General features: G+C 37.3%; 1 protein-coding gene across 3 annotated transcripts in view; it reads right to left on the bottom strand.

Moving 5' to 3' along the window:
- Window positions 1–19,744, bottom strand: part of exoc2 (exocyst complex component 2) — a 109,388-nt gene that overhangs the window by 28,007 nt on the left and 61,637 nt on the right. For all 3 annotated transcript variants that reach the window (XM_066722752.1, XM_066722770.1, XM_066722760.1), the window contains 8 exons: window positions 18,040–18,197; window positions 16,679–16,800; window positions 15,196–15,257; window positions 14,068–14,148; window positions 11,718–11,777; window positions 10,787–10,848; window positions 7,429–7,495; window positions 3,780–3,896 (listed from right to left, as the gene is read on the bottom strand). In XM_066722752.1, coding sequence (XP_066578849.1) covers window positions 3,780–3,896; window positions 7,429–7,495; window positions 10,787–10,848; window positions 11,718–11,777; window positions 14,068–14,148; window positions 15,196–15,257; window positions 16,679–16,800; window positions 18,040–18,197 — 729 coding nt within the window. The remainder of the gene's footprint in view (window positions 1–3,779; window positions 3,897–7,428; window positions 7,496–10,786; window positions 10,849–11,717; window positions 11,778–14,067; window positions 14,149–15,195; window positions 15,258–16,678; window positions 16,801–18,039; window positions 18,198–19,744) is intronic.

Raw genomic sequence — 19,744 nt, 5'->3', positions numbered from 1 at the left:
AAGCAGTTCAACTTTCGAGAAATTAGTTGAGGAAACTACCAAGCACATTACTTTGTATTACTGATTTTTTTTGTTTTGTTTAGTTTTTTCCCTTCCCTGAGAAGGAGGGGATATACTCTGGTTTTATTTGTTTATTTTTTATATAAGTTACACTACAGGTTAAGGCATACATTTCCAGAAAAGAACAGCTTGCTAAATACAATTCTTTCATAATGGTTTTCAGGCACAAATTCAGAACCTGAAACAAGTTATCTTACTTTGGAATCATGTTATGCCTGCAACTTAACATCCAAACAAAATCAACAGCAACTAAAAATAAACAGTACTTCTGACACTTTGTGATAGATGGTGCAGTGGTACCAATTCCATCTTCAAAAAGTCATATTTGGATAAAACTTCTAAAAGGTAGCCTACATCAGGCACTAAATGATATTGTCCATTTCAGTTCACATGCTCCAAAGGAACTAAACAATCAAAAAGTGGGCTATAATTTTGAAAAACAGAAACAAACTGCCTGATTCATAAACCTTTCATTTTTATATATATAGACCGGCCTGTCTGGCACCAACAACCATGCCACGCTCAAAATTGCTTAAATCACCTTTCTTTCCCATTCAGACATTCAGTTTGGAGTTCAGGAGATTGTCTTGACCAGGACCACACCCCTAAATGCACTGAAGCAACTGCCATGTGATTGGTTGGTTAGATAATTGCATTAATGAGAAATTGAACAGGTGTTCCTAATAATCCTTTAGCTGAATGTATATATATATACACATATATACAGTGGGGGGAAAAAGTATTTGATCCCCTGCTGATTTTGTACGTTTGCGCACTGACAAAGAAATGATCAGTCTATAATTTTAATGGTAGGTGTATTTTAACAGTGAGAGACAGAATAATAACAAAAAAATCCAGAAAAACGTATTTCAAAAAAGTTATAAATTGATTTGCATGTTAATGAGTGAAATAAGTATTTGATCCCCTATCAATCAGCAAGATTTCTGGCTCCCAGGTGTCTTTTATACAGGTAACGAGCTGTAACTCTCTTAAAGGGCGTGCTCCTAATCTCAGCTCGTTACCTGTATAAAAGACACCTGTCCACAGAAGCAATCAATCAATCAGATTCCAAACTCTCCACCATGGCCAAGACCAAAGAGCTGTCCAAGGATGTCAGGGACAAGATTGTAGACCTACACAAGGCTGGAATGGGCTACAAGACCATCGCCAAGCAGCTTGGTGAGAAGGTGACAACAGTCGGTGCGATTATTCGCAAATGGAAGAAACACAAAATAACTGTCAGTCTCCCTCGGTCTGGGGCTCCATGCAAGATCTCATCTTGAATGATTCAGAGGAGAACTGGGTAAAAGTGTTGTGGTCAGATGAGACCAAAATCGAGCTCTTTGGCATCAACTCAACTCGCCGTGTTTGGAGGAGGAGGAATGACCCCAAGAACACCATCCCCACCGTCAAACATGGAGGTGGAAACATTATGCTTTGGGGGTGTTTTTCTGCTAAGGGGACAGGACAACTGCACCGCATCAAAGGGACGATGGACGGGGCCATGTACCATCAAATCTTGGTTGAGAACCTCCTTCCCTCAGCCAGGGCATTGAAAATGGGTCGTGGATGGGTATTCCAGCATGACAATGACCCAAAACACACAGCCAAGGCAACAAAGGAGTGGCTCTAGAAGAAGCACATTAAGGTCCTGGAGTGGCCTAGCCAGTCTCCAGACCTTAATCCCATAGAAAATCTGTGGAGGGAGCTGAAGGTTCGAGTTGCCAAACGTCAGCCTCGAAACCTTAATGACTTGGAGAGGATCTGCAAAGAGGAGTGGGACAAAATCCCTCCTGAGATGTGTGCAAACCTGGTGGCCGACTACAAGAAACGTCTGACCTCTGTGATTGCCAACAAGGGTTTTGCCACCAAGTACTAAGTCGAAGGGGTCAAATACTTATTTCCCTCATTAACATGCAAATCAATTTATAACTTTTTTGAAATGCGTTTTTCTGGATTTTTTTGTTGATATTCTGTCTCTCACTGATAAAATACAACTACCATTAAAATTATAGACTGATCATTTCTTTGTCAGTGGGCAAACGTACAGAATCAGCAGGGGATCAAATACTTTTTTCCCTCACTGTATATATATATATATATATATATATATATATATAATTTAGTACCCCTAAACATATTAATTCTGACTTATTCCGACAAATTCTCACATTAGTTGCACTCAGATCAAAAGTGATTGCATTAGGTTAATGTAATGATGAGTATATTGATATATGCGTTTGTAACTTGTAACATTTTCCATTGGAGGATTGTGTCTGATGGTTTGTAGTATATCATTATTATATGATGATTAAATACATTTCAGAGCAGCATTTCTTTATTGCTTTTTATGTATTCTTGATATACTCTTTAAGTCAATGGAACAATTGCCTGGATGTCAAACTGAAAGTTGTGGATCTGGTTTTGGTTCTGGTTCCAGCCCAGCTCTTGGCTCCTTAATTGCTCTAATTAAATGATTAATTAACTGGATAATTTGAACTCTTCTGAAATGTTCTGTGGGAATAATATATCTTGAGTAAGCAACACATTTTAAGTTAGACAAGCCTAACTGAGAAAGTAATTACATTAATTGTATAACAGAGCTACTGTTGGAACAAGAACCAGTCGCACTGCAACCCTCCAGGACTGGAGTCTGTCAGTCCTGCTTTAGATACTTGTAGGTGGCAGACTTATTCTCACACATGCATGTGGTATGTCCTACATAATCCCCATCTTCCAAAGCAGTGTGGGAAATGACTGCCCCGGTTTCTTATTCAAACCACTTAACGCATCTAACTCCTAGACCTGCTTCTAACTTTCAAAATTGAAAGAGCCTATTTTTAAACTATCACTATTCAGGAAGAAGTGGTGCAAGCAACTTTCCGTAAGCATCACAAATTTGATGTGCACCTACCCAGCCAAAAAAACAACTCATCTTTACTGGAAGAACGATGTAGACTGTTTAAGTCTGGCATGTGACAGATAATTTTCTATTCATTACTCACGATTACAATAAGCATGCGATGGATAACGCTAATGTCTCAAGAGGGTCTGATACTTCGAACAAGGATTGTTTATAATGCAAGTTCAGATGTTTCTAGAGACAGGGTTAGTTTTCTAAGCAGACGTGGCCGATCCTCTCATTTCTGATCAGTATGGTGAATAATGTTTTAGAAAGACAGGAAGGACAAAACATGAAATGACGCCCACAAAATTCTTTGAAAATGTGCTGTACAGTGGCATTTCAGATTCAACATTACATTTAACAATACCGTACAGTGTGTTGCTTGCAACTTCTCAGCATTAGATGTTTTTCAACGGTCACATTGAAAGAGGGACAGACAGATGTCATTTCAATTCATACCCCCGAGTCTCGGAATCAGTTGTAATGATTATAATTTAAAATACTGTGTGGGGATATAAAGCATTAACAAAATACAAAACCTGATTATTAAATGAATCACTCAATGAAGATCAGGTCTCATTTAGTTCAATGAAAGATCATGTCATTAGGTCAAACCATGACATCTTAATGGTCACTTTCTCGAGGCCTTGGTGATCTGCCTGTGTGGAGTTTGCGTGTTCTCCCGGTGTCAGTGTGGGTTTTCTGTCCAGGGTGTACCCTGCCTTCCCCGTATTACCCTGTACTGGATGAAGTGGTTATTGATAATGGATGGATGATTCACAATCCAACATGGAAAAGACGAATGTGAACTTACCCGCGCAATCTTCTCTGTGCTCTGGAAGCCATGCTTTTCAAAGTGCTCAGCCAAGTTGAGAAACGTGTGCTTCTCCAGATGCTGACAGTTACTGAGAATGATCAGCAGCCTCTGCTCCTAAAGAAAATAATGATTTGGGGACGTGATTTTGAGATCTACATTGACATTTAAATATGCGCTGGGAATATGCTTATGCACTTAACTGAAATACAACCCAACAAAGGGAGATTTGGCATAAACTAGATTCACTTTCTCAAAAGAAAATGCAATGCAGGAATTTTACAGCAAAGCTTTATGCACTGAGATTCACCCTCTTTGTTAGAAAACTATATTTACAGAATATCCTGGGGCAAATATTTTATGGATTGGTGTCAACATTTTTAAAACCATGTAGTTCTGAAACAATACTGGTTTCAGAGAGAACAATTCAATATGTTGAGGAGAGTACAAAAACTGGTGCAAAAACACAGAAAACACGAAAGCCAAATCATACAATGAATTATGCATGACGTTTTAATATTAAGTTGCTTACTAAAAATGAGATGGCAGAAATGAGGATTGCCTAAACAGAAAGGTTTAAGACACTAAAAAGATGATTTGCGGCTGTAATGAAGATCCGAGGATACTGAAAGGTGCCACCCTCACACTTATGATATTGACACAGATTAACATGCCAAGTGGACCTACTTCGAAGAGCAACTCTGCATTCTGTAAAGCAGGAGTGTCAAAATATATGCAGGGAAGAAATATAAACATTTATTTTTGACGTCATAAATTCACTGTTCTCTCTAAGAAAATAAGGAATGTTTAACTGCACAAAAAGCAACGTGCTCTTAATGGGGCCCTTTTCTAAATCAATACATGATCAATGACTTTTGATGTTGTGCAGTGCAACCTATTCTACTAAACGGGACATGATCGACATTATGAAAATGCTACAGTGCACAAGCAGGGAGCGTGTTTTAAATTCAATCTTCAATATGATCTACTGTTTTAATTAAGAAACGCCAGTCTTAAGCACACCACTAAAACTAAATCACTCAGATCTCTCACACATTTATTTACACAATGTGAAATCTCATGAGAAAATTCGAAGAACATGTCTCCACAAAAAGAGTGATTCACCCAATTTAGAGTTCTTGCTGATAGAGCTTCAGCTAAGCACTGCAGGGAAACTTCTTGGTTTTACGGCTCAAGGAGGGGAAACCCCTGCAAGTGCATGGTTGATAGGCTTACATGACTTAGAGAGTAGCATTTCATTTACAAGAATCACTGGTTTATACTCCTCCATGCATATACATTTACTCTAATTTTAACAAAAAAAACAAGTAGTAGGAATTGGCACATTTATTTAAAGAATTTTTACCAGGAAGCTTTTTTGATATTGTGGTTGAATTCTAAAGAGTGGTTAATGGGTGAGACAAAGAAACCGCATAAGAGACTTTTCTATGTGATGCCACACATGACGAATATTTCATTTTCTGAACAGGTCTTCTTATTCCCTCATAAGTCTGGGTTAAAACATCAAGCCTGATTTTCTTACCCATAACTTTCCTTGTCATGTCTTTCAATTGTAACATAATAATAATAAAAGTGGATCAGCTGATACAGTGCTTTGAAAAACTATTCAGTTCCCAACATTTTTTCCACATCTAATAGTCTCACAACCTGGGATTTGTATGCATTAGATTGGGAATTGTTAGAAATTGAATAGCTCTGGCAGCTATTACAGGCAGTAGTCTTTTCAGATAAGTCTCTAACTTTACACACCACGATGGAGCGATATTTGCCCATTCCTCCTTGCAAAATTGCACAAGCTGTGTCAAGTTATTTGTGGAACAGTAATGGAGTGCAATGTCTTAAAATTGCGTAAATCCTTAAAAAACTTTAAATGTCCTCAAAATGTCCCGTTACTACCACTTTGCAAAATGTCTGACTGCCATCAAACTTTCCTCCTAGTAACAACATTTTTGTTCAACTAAAGTTTGATGAAGAGCATAGATAAGTCAATGTGCCTGACAATCACAAGTGTTAACCAATTGACTACGCACTTAATATCTAGCTAACATTACCAAAAAAAGTGTCCGATAAGGTGATCGGAAATCCTCTGAAAAAAATGTGGAAGTGTTCCTTTCAGACGGCTTGGATGAAGTAGAGATGCTTTCCCACTCTCTCAAGGCTTTCTATGAGCATCCTTGCTTTACCTCACAGCACAGCAGATGTGGAACGTGTATTTTCACAGATTAACTTGATAAAGTCAGAAATGCTGAAAGATAGCAAAAGCTTTCATAAATGCTGCAAATATTACCATGTATGACCACAAAAGTCAACAGGGCAGCTCTGCACCATAGGTGAGTATATATTATTTATTATTTTCACACTTCTTAAGAACAAGATATGGGTGTCAGTACAAAATATGGCATGTCAGTAAAAAATAGTCCAACTTATCAGTAAAACCACATATTATTGGTTGGTAGACCTGGATTAAAGTAAGGACTCTAACTGGCTCACTCAAGGACATCTATTTTCTTCATTTTAAGCCACTCCAGTGTTGCTCTGGCAGTGTGCTTTGGATCATTGTCCTGTTGAAAGTATGAGTTTTTTGGCAGAGGGGCTCAGGTTTTATCCAGGATTTCTCTGTATTGTGCTCCATTCATCCTCCCATCAATCCTGACAATATTGCCAGTCCCTGCTTTTGAAATGCATCCCCATAACATGATGCTACCAGTGCCATACTTTGTGGTGGGTATGTGCTGACTGGTGTGCTGACTGGTGTGCAGCGTTTGACCTGACGTACTGCCACACAATTGCAGTATCTTTTAGGAGATGTTGTAAGATGTATGTTTTTTTTCAGCCAGGGCTTCTTCTTTGCCTCTCTTATAAAAGGACCTTTTTATGGAAAGCCTTGGAGATGCATGAACATAATCGTCCATCACAGCCACTGACTTCTGTAACTCATTCAGAGTCACAAATGGCCTCACAGTACCTTCTCTAAAAGTGCCCTTCTTGTCTGGCAACTAAATTTAGAGGAGCGGCCTGATCTAAGCAGTGTGGTAGTAGTTTTGTATTTTTTTCCACTCTTGTATGGTGGACTGCACAGAGCTCCAAAGGATGTTCAATGCCTTTGAAATGGTTTTGTACACTAACCCAGATTTGTGCTTCTCTATAATCACATCTGCGACTTGCTTTGAATGCTCTTTTGTCTTAATTCTGATTCTTTTGAAAGTCTCTACCATACTGTGGGACAATACAGAGAGCGGTATTCATTCTCACAGATTAATTTAAAGCAGGTGATTTCTTACACAGGTGGAGTCCATCCACAAATTGTGTGACTTGTTGAGCTAATATATTGCCCCTGAGCCAACTTAGGCTTGCAAATACAAAAGGTATGAATACTATTTAATCTGATGATGTTTTTAATTGTTAGTACATTGTTGAAAGCTTTTGGAATTTTTCATTTTAATTTGACATGGAGCTGAAAGATTTGTAGATCAGTGGGAAGAATTCATAATTTAATCGATTTCAAATTCTGAATCTGAGACAACAAAATGTGGAAAAAATTGTTGGGGGCTGAATACTTTTTCAAGGCACTGTACATTTTCCAACTAATCCGTAGATGCAGTTAAAAACAGATTTGTAAAGCACTTACAGGGGATGGACTGAAGTCTTCATGCATACTGCTAAACAGATCTGGAGATGCAATATCCACGGAGATGCTAAAATAAAGAAACAAAAAAGGCAATGTGTTTTGAGAGGGCACAACAATCATGTACCGACAGCATTTAAAATTTACAAAAGAGTGTGATGCTTATTGTTACAAGAAAATAACTGACCAATCACTCTTATGAGACGGTAAACATGACTCTCCTTGAAAATATGCTGTAAGGCCCTACATAAAATTGTGGAATGAGATTTCCTGTATGGGATCAGTTCATGAAGCTGATAAACAGATCACAGTGCACATGAGAGCGCTAAGCAAATTTCCAAAATAACATTTCTGGTCATACACACATGCAACATACTTTCTTTCTTGGCATCAAATAATCAGGGTGTGTAAAATCATGCAGGGCACTGGGTATCACTTTTGTCAATTTTACTCCATTCATGTTTCTAGCTGCCCAGCTGAACATCTGGTTGCCAAAAAATAAAAAAGCCATCTTCTTGAAATTGTGGTAATAAGGTTGGGTATTAGCATTAAAATAATTGAATGTAAAGTGACAATGTCATGCTCCAGGTATTCTCAAATAATACAAACATTACAACATTTTAGCTCCACCCTCCATTCTGTAATATATCACAAATGGGTGGAGAGTGGTTTGCAACCTGTTGCACTGATGACCTTGTAAAGAATCCCTTGATGATGGGGTAAACTTCCAGTAAGATAATGGCTTTCCTGTAAACAAGAACTTCCTTCAATTTGCTGATGTAGCTGGACTGAGCCTTGGCAATAGAATGGTGCTGACGGAGACCATCATACACCTCTGTGACCACCTGTATGAACTCGGGGACACTCTGAGTCTGAGTCACTCCTCTGCCATGGATTTGAAGCAGATTGGCATTAGTTTGCAACAAGTCATGGCAAGAGCCCAAATGATGGCATTGGGGGCACTGTGAAGCACCTAGTCACTTGAGCCAGCCTGCAAGCTATTGTAGAAAATCACATTTTGACACCAACTCAAATGTTCAAATGAGCAGCTAAAAACATGAATGGAGTGGAATTGTATTTATGTTACTGCTGATGATGTTGCAAGCAGTACATATAGTGAGGGGGAAAATAGTATCTGATCCCCTGCTGATTTTGTACATTTGCCCACTGACAAAGAAATGATCAGTCTATAATTTTAATGGTAGGTGTATTTTAACAGTGAGAGACAGAATAACAACAACAAAATCCAGAAAAACGCATTTAAAAAAAGTTATACATTGATTTGCATGTTAATGAGGGAAATAAGTATTTGATCCCCTATCAATCAGCAAGATTTCTGGCTCCCAGGTGTCTTTTATACAGGTAACGAGCTGAGATTAGGAGCTCTCTCTTAAAGGGAGTGCTCCTAATCTCAGATCGTTACCTGTATAAAAGACATCTGTCCACAGACGCAAATCAATCAATCAGATTCGAAACTCTCCACCATGGCCAAGACCAAAGAGCTGTCCAAGGATGTCAGGGACAAGATTGTAGACCTACACAAGGCTGGAATGGGATACAAGACCATCGCCAAGCAGCTTGGTGAGAAGCTGACAACAGTTGGTGCGATTATTGGCAAATGGAAGAAACACAAAATAACTGTCAGTCTCCCTCGGTCTGGGGCTCCATGCAAGATCTCACCTCGTGGAGTTTCAATGATCATGAGAACGGTGAGGAATCAGCCCAGAACTACACGGGAGGATCTTGTTAATGATCTCAAGGCAGCTGGGACCATAGTCACCAAGAAAACAATTGGTAACACACTACGCCGTGAAGGACTGAAATCCTGCAGCGCCCGCAAGGTCCCCTGCTCAAGAAAGCACATGTACAGGCCCGTCTGAAGTTTGCCAATGAACATCTGAATGATTCAGAGGAGTGTTGTGGTCAGATGAGACCAAAATCGAGCTCTTTGGCATCAACTCAACTCGCCGTGTTTGGAGGAGGAGGAATGACCCCAAGAACACCATCCCCACCGTCAAACATGGAGGTGGAAACATTATGCTTTGGGGGTGTTTTTCTGCTAAGGGGACAGGACAACTGCACTGCATCAAAGGGACGATGGACGGGGCCATGTACTGTCAAATCTTGGGTGAGAACCTCCTTCCCTCAGCCAGGACATTGAAAATGGGTCGTGGATGGGTATTCCAGCATGACAATGACCCAAAACACACAGCCAAGGCAACAAAGGAGTGGCTCAAGAAGAAGCACATTAAGGTCCTGGAGTGGCCTAGCCAGTCTCCAGACCTTAATCCCATGGAAAATCTGTGGAGGGAGCTAAAGGTTCGAGTTGCCAAACGTCAGCCTCGAAACCTTAATGACTTGGAGAGGATCTGCAAAGAGGAGTGGGACAAAATCCCTCCTGAGATGTGTGCAAACCTGGTGGCCAACTACAAGAAACGTCTGACCTCTGTGATTGCCAACAAGGGTTTTGCCACCAAGTACTAAGTCGAAGGGGTCAAATACTTATTTCCCTCATTAACATGCAAATCAATTTATAACTTTTTTTTGTTGTTGTTATTCTGTCTCTCACTGTTAAAATACACCTACCATTAAAATTATAGACTGATCATTTCTTTGTCAGTGGGCAAACGTACAAAATCAGCAGGGGATCAAATACTTTTTTCCCTCACTGTATATATGTGTGTATATATATATATATATATATACATACATACATTCAGCTAAAGGATTATTAGGAACACCTGTTCACTGTATTTGTGAGTCCCAGCTTTATAATCATTAAAGACTAACTTCACTTTGAGGAAAAATCAAATAAACATATTGTTTAAAAACCTACTGATGCATTCATTGTTGTATTTGCATACAATACTAATTCAACAAATGCAGTTTATAAGATTTAAAGCAATTACATCAAAAAAGGGCATACGTAGCTTCCCCTTACTGTGACACTCTTAGCTGTCAAGGTGGAGGGAGACATGGAAGTGTCAGCAGGGTTGACTATGAGGAGTAGGGGTAGAGTAGGAGTAGTCGATTTGTTCTAACATATTAGCTAACAGTAAACCAATACATAAACATGTTCTAATTGTCAATGGACAATCACAAACTGCTCTAAACTGGTCTGAACCTGCCCCCGTTTCATTTCAATCTTTCAAACATGTCCTCAATAAAACTACTAAAACAACACAAATTGTAAGTCACGCAATTACCTGAAACCAAAGTGTTATTTGTCACTTTCAAAGGCTACATATGTAAAAGCTTTGGATTGAAAAAGCTTACGAACATTTGAAAAAACTAGAATATAGAAACTCAGCAATGGAAATTGAAAGATTGTGTGAAGATTTTCACTCTAAAAGGCACTTACTGTGAAGTGTCTATATCACCATCAGTCTTGGTACTTAACTGCTCCAGGCAATTTATAAACACCTGAAGTTTAAAAAGAAAATAGTCAAATAATTAAGTCAGCATATTCCATCTGTTGTTTGTAACATATTTGATAAAAACATGAAAACTGAGAAAAATATGAAAAAAATCCCCTGTGGTGGCAGAAAAAGAAAATAGAAAAAACTGCTTCCATTGAAGAGCTGTCAGAATGACCTTCAGAGCTGTGAATTTCAAGATTGCTATGTGTTTTTGACACAAGTGCTGTTCATTAAAAAAAAAAAAAAAATCAAACTAGTAACGAAACTGATGCCAAAGAAATGTTTTTAACATGAAAATCTGTATTTGTGTCTTGTGTAAAGTTTTTGACAGAATTGTGTAACTGTATCCCTTCATTCATATTTTGAAAGGTGCAGAATTGGATACACAATACATTTAAAATAAACATTTTTGAAAGGATGTTAAGTGTCCTGAACAAGGATTTGAAAACCTGCAGCGTTCTGTGTCTTGCAGGGTGCTCTCTCCATGCTATTACACTTGCAGAATCTATTCAGTTTATGTTGTAGGTCTTTTTCTTTAACCCAGGCAACGGACAGAGCACTAAAATCAACTGTATCAGAGTATTGGAGTTGATATTCTATGGTTTAACCAATACTGCTTGTAGCTTGTTTTAGCGAATATTAATGAAACACACATGTTAGTCATCAAAACAACAGATGAAGGCTCTTCCTCAATGTGCAATGTGTATGTAAACAAACACAATTACAGTGTATAAACCCACCTCCTATAACAGTATCATTTTAAAGAAAAACGATGTATGTGCACTGAGGACTCAAACCCGTACTTGAACAACAACTGAACAACACAGCACTACTTAAACTACATTCTGAATTAAGAACTTGCATGTTCTGTACCTTCATTATCCCAACACAGAGCTCGCAGACTTTATCTTGGGTTTTCTCCTGCTGAAAAATCTGCAGAAAACATAAGGAGAGAAGTTAATCAAAAGTCAAAATAAAAAGTATTTTAATCAAAAGCTAGTAACATATGCTACAGATCTAATTTAACAAACACACAATTAACACTAAACTGCCATTAGCAAAATTAATATTTGTATAAAAGGATTGCTATAAATATTTTAAGTATAAACAAAGCAAATGACAAACACAAGCAGCTCTACTTAAAAGGAATCATGGGAAATCAGTATTTCTCCCCAGTAAAATATCATACTACAACTTCATGTATTCAGAGTATAAACTGTTATCAATTACTTTGATTTCAAAACTGTTTAAGAAAGAACTCATACTAAATAATAATTATAAAGGTAATAAAGATGATACAAAATAAAAGGCAATTATCTTTGGAAGGGGTATGCTTTCATATCGATCCCTGTGGTTTCTTGACATTTATCCCTTAACACTAGAAGCGCCGACATTTCAAACTACCTTCAAGCGCCATAGCCGGTCATTGTAACCGATAGCTGCTTAACAGCTGTGATATGACAATCAAAGGCAAACCATCGTATAAAACTCAGAAGTTTTATTCATGAACATCAAATCCAACACTTACATAGCACAAATGTAGTATTTCAATTGAAATATGATCATAAAACATTAATATTATTACTATAAATAACAACACACTTTTTTCTAAACTGGCACACTGCATACCTGAGTAACTAAATAGCCTACAATAAGCAAAAAGCTCAAAAACGGCATACAATAAGATAATGAAACAATTGCAAACGTAAATATTGGAATAATGCTCAATAGCAATATTTTATAGTTCAAAAATAACTATTGCGTTTATAATAAACATAATTGTACAGTAAAGTAAACATTTTCAACACCGTGTAAAATTTGTTTTCAACATACACTGATTTTATTCACTGTTGCTTTGTATTTCAACAAACTATTTACTATATATTTATCCTGCATACCTGACACCTCGTACAGTCCACGTTTCTGCACTTCCCTGCATGAGCTCGTACCTCACACTGCATTTTGACAGCCTCTCCAGGTAACACTTTTACTCCATGAATATATAGCATCGCAAAAAATGCTCCTCCGCTGATAATGTTGGTGAATCATTATTGTGGTGGATGTGCTGCATTCTTGCACTCTGTACTGTGCAGTAGCGATCGCGTATTGATCAGTGGAGTAAAAGCACTCGGTGTCATTTGGACCTGCGTTTCACTGGCAGTGTTTTCACAGCACTGGCACAAACCCACAAATGATCTGTCATTGCCAGTGTCACTGATGCCCCTGAATCAGTCGTGTTCATATACAGGGCATTTCCAAAACACGCTCTCTTCAGTCTCCGTTTCCAGTCCATGTGTATTTGCGGGTAATCACTGTATCAGCTCAATCTAAATACATCTGTAAGAAAACACCTGTAATGCTGTACAATGTGTGTGTTTTTCAAGCACATGAAAGACTGTATACAGGTAGAGATCGCCACTTGAGCGCCAGACTGACTCTATTGTAAAGCGAAGGCAGAATTATGTGTTATATTTGATTTATTATGTATTTAAATGATTTTGGCTATTCTAGGTAAATGTATTTATAAATTATTTATTTTCGCGTTAATCCAGCTGAAACGCTGTAGGCATGTTTAATAAATATATTTAGGAAAAGTCACGGGTATGCGCAGTGTTATTTAGGAACACAGAGTAATTCAAATTTTAATAACCAAATCGGTCAAATTGACCGGCTCGGTGCTTCTAGTGTTAATAACCTAGTTATACAGTTGTCTAAAAGGAGTTTGCATCTAAAATGGAAGCACTGTTACTTTGTTATGCTACACAATGAAAAGCATTGCAGACTATATTAATGAATAATATAGGAATTAATACAAATAACTGTATATGTTTGCGTTAAACCAATGAAAAAGGGTGTCTGCAAAATGTCACATACATTCCCTAAGTGAATACAAACTGACATTGTGAAAACCCCTGCACCACTGATTTACACTTCAAGATAGAAAACCCATCAAGATTTGAGCAATGATTTTTAGGACTATATTTGTTTACATGCTGCTTCATTTAGATATTTATTCTACCTATTGTTAGGGTACTAATGTAATGATTCAATTTTGGTAGGGCTGGGATTTCATATTTGCCATCAACTATTTATTGTAATCATGTAAGGATAATATTTTTTAATTACACTAAGCAAGATGGAAAGGGGGACAGATTGGGGGTTGCCTATATTACGGTTATCTTTGACTTCAAATAGGGTTAGAATAGCAAGTTTATCAGCTTACATTGACTTCAGCAGGTTTACATTCCATGGACTCCTTCAGCGACTGCAATGTCTGTATCATACACTGCTCAAACTGGGATGGCTGAAATCAAATCGAGGAGAATTACATGTTGAAAAAGTGACAGTGCAGGTTCTTTTATTAGTGCACTTGTCCAAGGAGGTCTTGCCATCCTTCTCAAAATCGACCCACGGTCTTCCTTGATTTGTTTGTTGATTTGTTCACATGTACTGAAACCTTGAAAACCTGCTTCTTGGAGTACAGGTTTTTTTGAACATCAGTGAACAACTTTTTTATTGCTGTACCAGTGAACTTGCATGATTTTAACTTACTTAAATGAAAAACCCTACAAAAGGAAAAGGGTTGTCTGATATTTTCAAACATCTCTATGCTGCTTATTGTGTTTCCTCCTTCCAAAATAGGCTCAAATCATATATTATTTAAATAAATGTTGCATTGCATTTGGTCCATTATGTGTTAATTTAATTATCCAAGTCACTCTCATAAGAGGGGTTTATAATTCCCTCAAATATATTATAAGACCATGTGATAAAAGCAGGCAAGATTGCTTTTCTAAAATGAAAATCAGAAGTCATGTATAAAACCATACATCATATTACCTAGGAAAACAATCTTTTTTCTAAGCAGGTAGCCACAAACCCAAACTATACATAAGCCAAATATCTATATCTATATCTATATATATATACACACACATACACATATGAGAACAGATATGTTTCACTTTTAAAGATGTTCTTCAATCAAAGAAAAGTAAAACTAAAAATAACAGTATCGATATGCCTACAGATTCAACTGAAAAACATCCCATCAACAACTCATTATAAAACTCACATTGGTTTACTATTGCTTTTCATTAGAAATTGTACAGGATAGCAATGAATCAATGTGAATTTGAACTTGTCAACATGATTCCAATTGCTTCCTTTCAGAATAATAACATGGCTTTTCATAACGTATTTGTAATTAGTTATATTCTACATTGGAAACATACATAGTGTTTTTTTATGGAGTCAAAATACTTATCTTGATGATGCAGAGAAAAACAAGACAAAGAGAAGGAAGAAGGCATGTCAAAGCCAGTGCATTAGTTAGTATGTTCATACATACCAAAGATGTGATTCCCTCATTATCTACAACCCAGTCTTCCTTTTCTGCCAGTCGTTTAACATCTGAACAAAACAAAATATACATGTACATAATGTGTGAAACATTCACCTGGCTGCATCTCTTATTTCTTGTTATATTGTTTTGATGAAAGTAACTGTTCTAAAGAAGCAATTGAAATTGGTACATATTCAAGCAAACTAAAATGAAACTTGTTGTTTTACATTTTTTAATTTTATTTTAAGTGCTCAGTTACTCAAGCAAAAAAAAATATTTTTCCTTCATTCTGTGCTTACTATTGGTACTGAAAACTTCAGAGGAATTAAACAAACAATATACGGCTAAAGGGATAGGTAACCTTCATTATTGTGTTTCATCGATCAATTTAGTTTACGTATTTAAAAAAACGCATTTTCAGATTTTATTTCAAACTCTTTCAACCCAGAGGACACTGTAAAGAGTCCTGTTGAGTTAATATGGGCTGGATATATTTTGGACCATCACTCCATAGAAAACCATTAGCAAACACACTCTTACAGACACAGGAGTAATGTTTTCTGTGCAATACTCATATTGGTACCCAGAAACATCAGAAACAAAAGACATTCCTCACATCTTGGAATAGTTTAACATATAGTACATCCAAAAACAATGGAAAAACAATCAAAATCAAAATATCAAAACTTCAATACTTTGAGTACCACATGCTTTGAAGAAAAAAAAATCCCCTTGAGACATTTGGAGCATAAACATGTTTAGAATTAGTCAACATGTCAAAACTGACCTGTCACCTTCTACCACAAAGACGATTCCCTTCAACAGGAACACATTTAATGGAAGTTGCTATTTTTTTGTTACCTGAACTTTCATAATTGGTTGCAATTCTCTCTCTCTTGTGTGTGTGTGTTTCTGGCATGTGTGACAATTTCAAAAGGAGCTTACTTTCATTCACTTGGCTTTCAATCAATCCGTGAGTAACTGTCTGTATTGTTGTTTTTTAATTTGATCAAGAAATTGTATTGCAGGGTGCTTTCTAATGGTTGTTGTGAAAGCCACTTCACAAATAAAAGATTGAGGATCAATGACTGAAAAACATATATATGAGTGCTTACACATTCTTGGACCTCTTTTAGTTTCTATTTTCATTCATGAAAGACCAAGTCCTCCAGCACAAAATGTAATAACACCACAATGCAGATGATATTGCTTTATAATAGTTCTGATAGGACTGACGATATGGCTACACCAGTAGGTGGCACACTTCAAAATTCAGAGAAATTGGAAAAGCTTTGTTGTTTATGGGAATGTGTTTGCAGGAAATACTCAAAGCTTCCTTGTGACACATTCCATTTCTGAGACTCAGAAATATATATATATATATATATATATTGTGCTGTTAATTTGAGTCCCTTGGTGTATATTTATTTCAGTAATCACACATAGAGCAAAGCAAATTAAAACTAGCAGGACTCTCCCCATGCCTTACCCTCGGCCGTCTGGTGCAGAGTCACCATGAGACAGTGCACACGCAGGTCCAGAATCAGGTCTTGTATCACCTGCAGCAGGTCATTGGGTATTTCAAGGGCTGCCAGGGCTTCATAGCTCACTCTGTTGGGAGATGGGGGAGTTTAAATTAGTCTCAACCCAATAACATGCACAGGCATGATTAATCAATAATGATTCCTTTTCTGATGAGGTAATTGCTGAGCAGAATAAATGTTTTGTTGCACCCAGTATGATTAGTCATTGAGTGTATGAACTTAGAGACAGAAATACAACTCCCAATTACAAAGCAGTTAGATCCATTTCATGCTGCAGGCTCTTATCCAGAGTGATGTGTATATGTCACATACATTTAAAAGTTATTATACCGGTTTAGCAGGCCTCTGTATGTGACAAATATGTACAAATTATGTTTTTCTTTTCACATTGCTTGAAAGCTCCAGGTCCATGAATTGGCTTACACTGAGGAGCATGTGGGTCATGTCTCAAACTGCTGTGCAACAGGACATTTTACCAACGTTCTTAGAAGTGAAGATAACATGATAACAGGAAATTGAAAGGATACAACATCTTAAAATGAATAGAAAAATAAAGATTATAAAACAAACTCAAATGGGATTTCCTTAAAAAAAAAGGCAGAGAGCACAAGTAGTTCTTTACTATTGCCACTGCTGTAGATGGAGATTGCCAACTCAACTACAGATTTTGAAGTTTCAGATCCTTGGTTATTTTTGTATCACTAACATTATAGAATACATTGCTATCAGAAGCAGTTTGTGCCGGTTAGGGTCATTAAATAATCTCCAATGGGAATCAACAAGATATAAAGATTTGTATTCTTGCTCTGCCCTTGAAAAGCTCAACAGCTGGTGGAATGTTAAGGAAGGGAAACTTCCGCCCACTACAATGCTATTCTCTAAAGGGAACTTGTACAATTCTTTGCCAAACGCTCAGAACTTCAAGAAAGCAAGCAGTGGTTGTCAAAAGAGAGCTTCAGCTCATGCCTTAAGTGCAAAAACTGAATGGCAGGGGAATACAATTCTTCTGTAACTGTGGCAAACACTGGATACATACACAAAGGTCCACACAAACACAATAAGACTATCTGTTCAGGGTTTAGTTTTAAGGATGTTTGCATAGGAAAAAAAAAAAAAAAAATTGTTGACCTCCTGTGCACGTGGCTGAATTTGGAAGAGTGCAGTGGCTCACCATGATTAATTGTTAATTGGTCAACACTGGGCATAGTACACATTTGACCAGACAGCGAGGAGTAAAGCCGTTTACAATCACATCCTAGAATATGACTTTGGCACATCCTACACGGCCACAGACTGCCCTCTGTACCTCACAGTGTGAATGACTTGAGTCAACCACTGTCCAGACAGCTCTGACTTCATCTCCCATCCGCCATACTGTCTCAGCTCCAGCTCAGTCAGGCTGGAGGGCAGCAGGGCTCCGCGAATGAGCTTCACTAGAGAATGCATCACTTCTTGAATCATTTTCTAAATAATGAAAAAGAGCATTATAGAAAAATAACATCCACTTTATGTTCTTTTGATATATTATTAATTGAAGCTATAGGCATATTGCATATATCTGGAAAATAACAAACAGGGTTGACATATCTGGGCTAATCTTATGGGCAAACAAAAGAAGTAGCAGTTACTATCTGGGCGGCATTCATTGTGTTTTCTGTTTGATCTATCCATTCATGTAATTTTTTTCTCCCTCTCAGTGCATCTCCTCCATTCAAGTGTCTTTCCCCACCCCCACAATTCTGATGGGTCCGTCTGCATGTGTCAAACTTTCCAGACTGCAATGTTAACAAACAGGTTATGTAAACTGTACAGAAAGCAAATTTCCTTCGAAAATCAAATGTGATGCACATGACACATCATAAGGAAGAAAACAAAACAAAATAAAAACAAAAACAAACAACCATTTTGGAAAATAATTGAAGGGACTGACATACCAAGTCCTGCATGTTTTTTATGAAATATGAAATAGATACTAATCCGTTAATTCTAACATACTGCTTTGTGGTGCATCTTGGTTTCTCATCAATTATTTTTCATTAATAACACTGAACTTGGATTTTCCTCCATTGTTAAATGAATGAAGAAACAAAGGAAAATGTCAGTTCTAACGATTTTACAATGTTTAGGGAGGTAGTGCAAGTGATTGCTAAATCAGTCACTTCTCAAGCAGTTAATAACCCTCTATGTTTTAAAACTCAAGAGTCATGCTGCTCTTCCTGTTCCATCATTGCTGCAAAGTCACTATTTGCTGAAATGCGGGAACAGATTACTGTCATTTAAAAAAACTGTCCTCGGGTGATTTCATGTTGGGCGAGTTCATTGCTCATAAAGCAACAGTTCCCATAGCAGACAGTCATATCGCAAAAGATACAGGGTCAGTCAGTTCAGTCTGGCCCACTCGTTACTAGAAACCTGTATTGTACTTTGTTATCTGGAGATGCATTTACTCGTATATTTACTAACTAATATTACAACCTGACAATTAGAAAATCCCTTTCATCTACCAAGTCAATATACACCAGTGAATATATTGTATTTAATATTATGTAACATAATGCATTGTAGTTTGACCTATATGTAAGCCCTGTACACCCCCCATGTACATTTCATTACTTGTTTAGATCCCATGCAACCCAAGGAAGTGAAAGTGAAAAAAATAAAAAAATATTCTGTCTCAGAATTGCAAATGTAGGTGTGTGTGGGAATGTATAAGTGATAAGAATAGCATTAAAACTGCCATATATAATGTGTGTGTGTATAATGGCAATGGTTCGGACACATTGCAAGAACAACAGATGAAAGATGGACAAAGGAAGTTACTGAATGGATACAAAGAGATTACAAAATACCTAGAAGACGACCACATATAAGATGGGAAGATGAAATCATACACTTTGCAGGCGTGACATGGAAGATGAGCAATAGATTGAAGCAAGTGTAAACATCTTGGGGAGGCCTTCATCCAGCTGATAAGGGGTCATTTTGGAATAACTTTGCACTTTGCAATAACG

This window comes from Amia ocellicauda, chromosome 2 (genome assembly GCF_036373705.1).
Source record: "Amia ocellicauda isolate fAmiCal2 chromosome 2, fAmiCal2.hap1, whole genome shotgun sequence".
Taxonomy (NCBI): Eukaryota; Metazoa; Chordata; class Actinopteri; order Amiiformes; family Amiidae; genus Amia; species Amia ocellicauda.
Note: the sequence above shows the minus strand (reverse complement) of the source record. Positions and strands in the feature narration are given on the sequence as shown.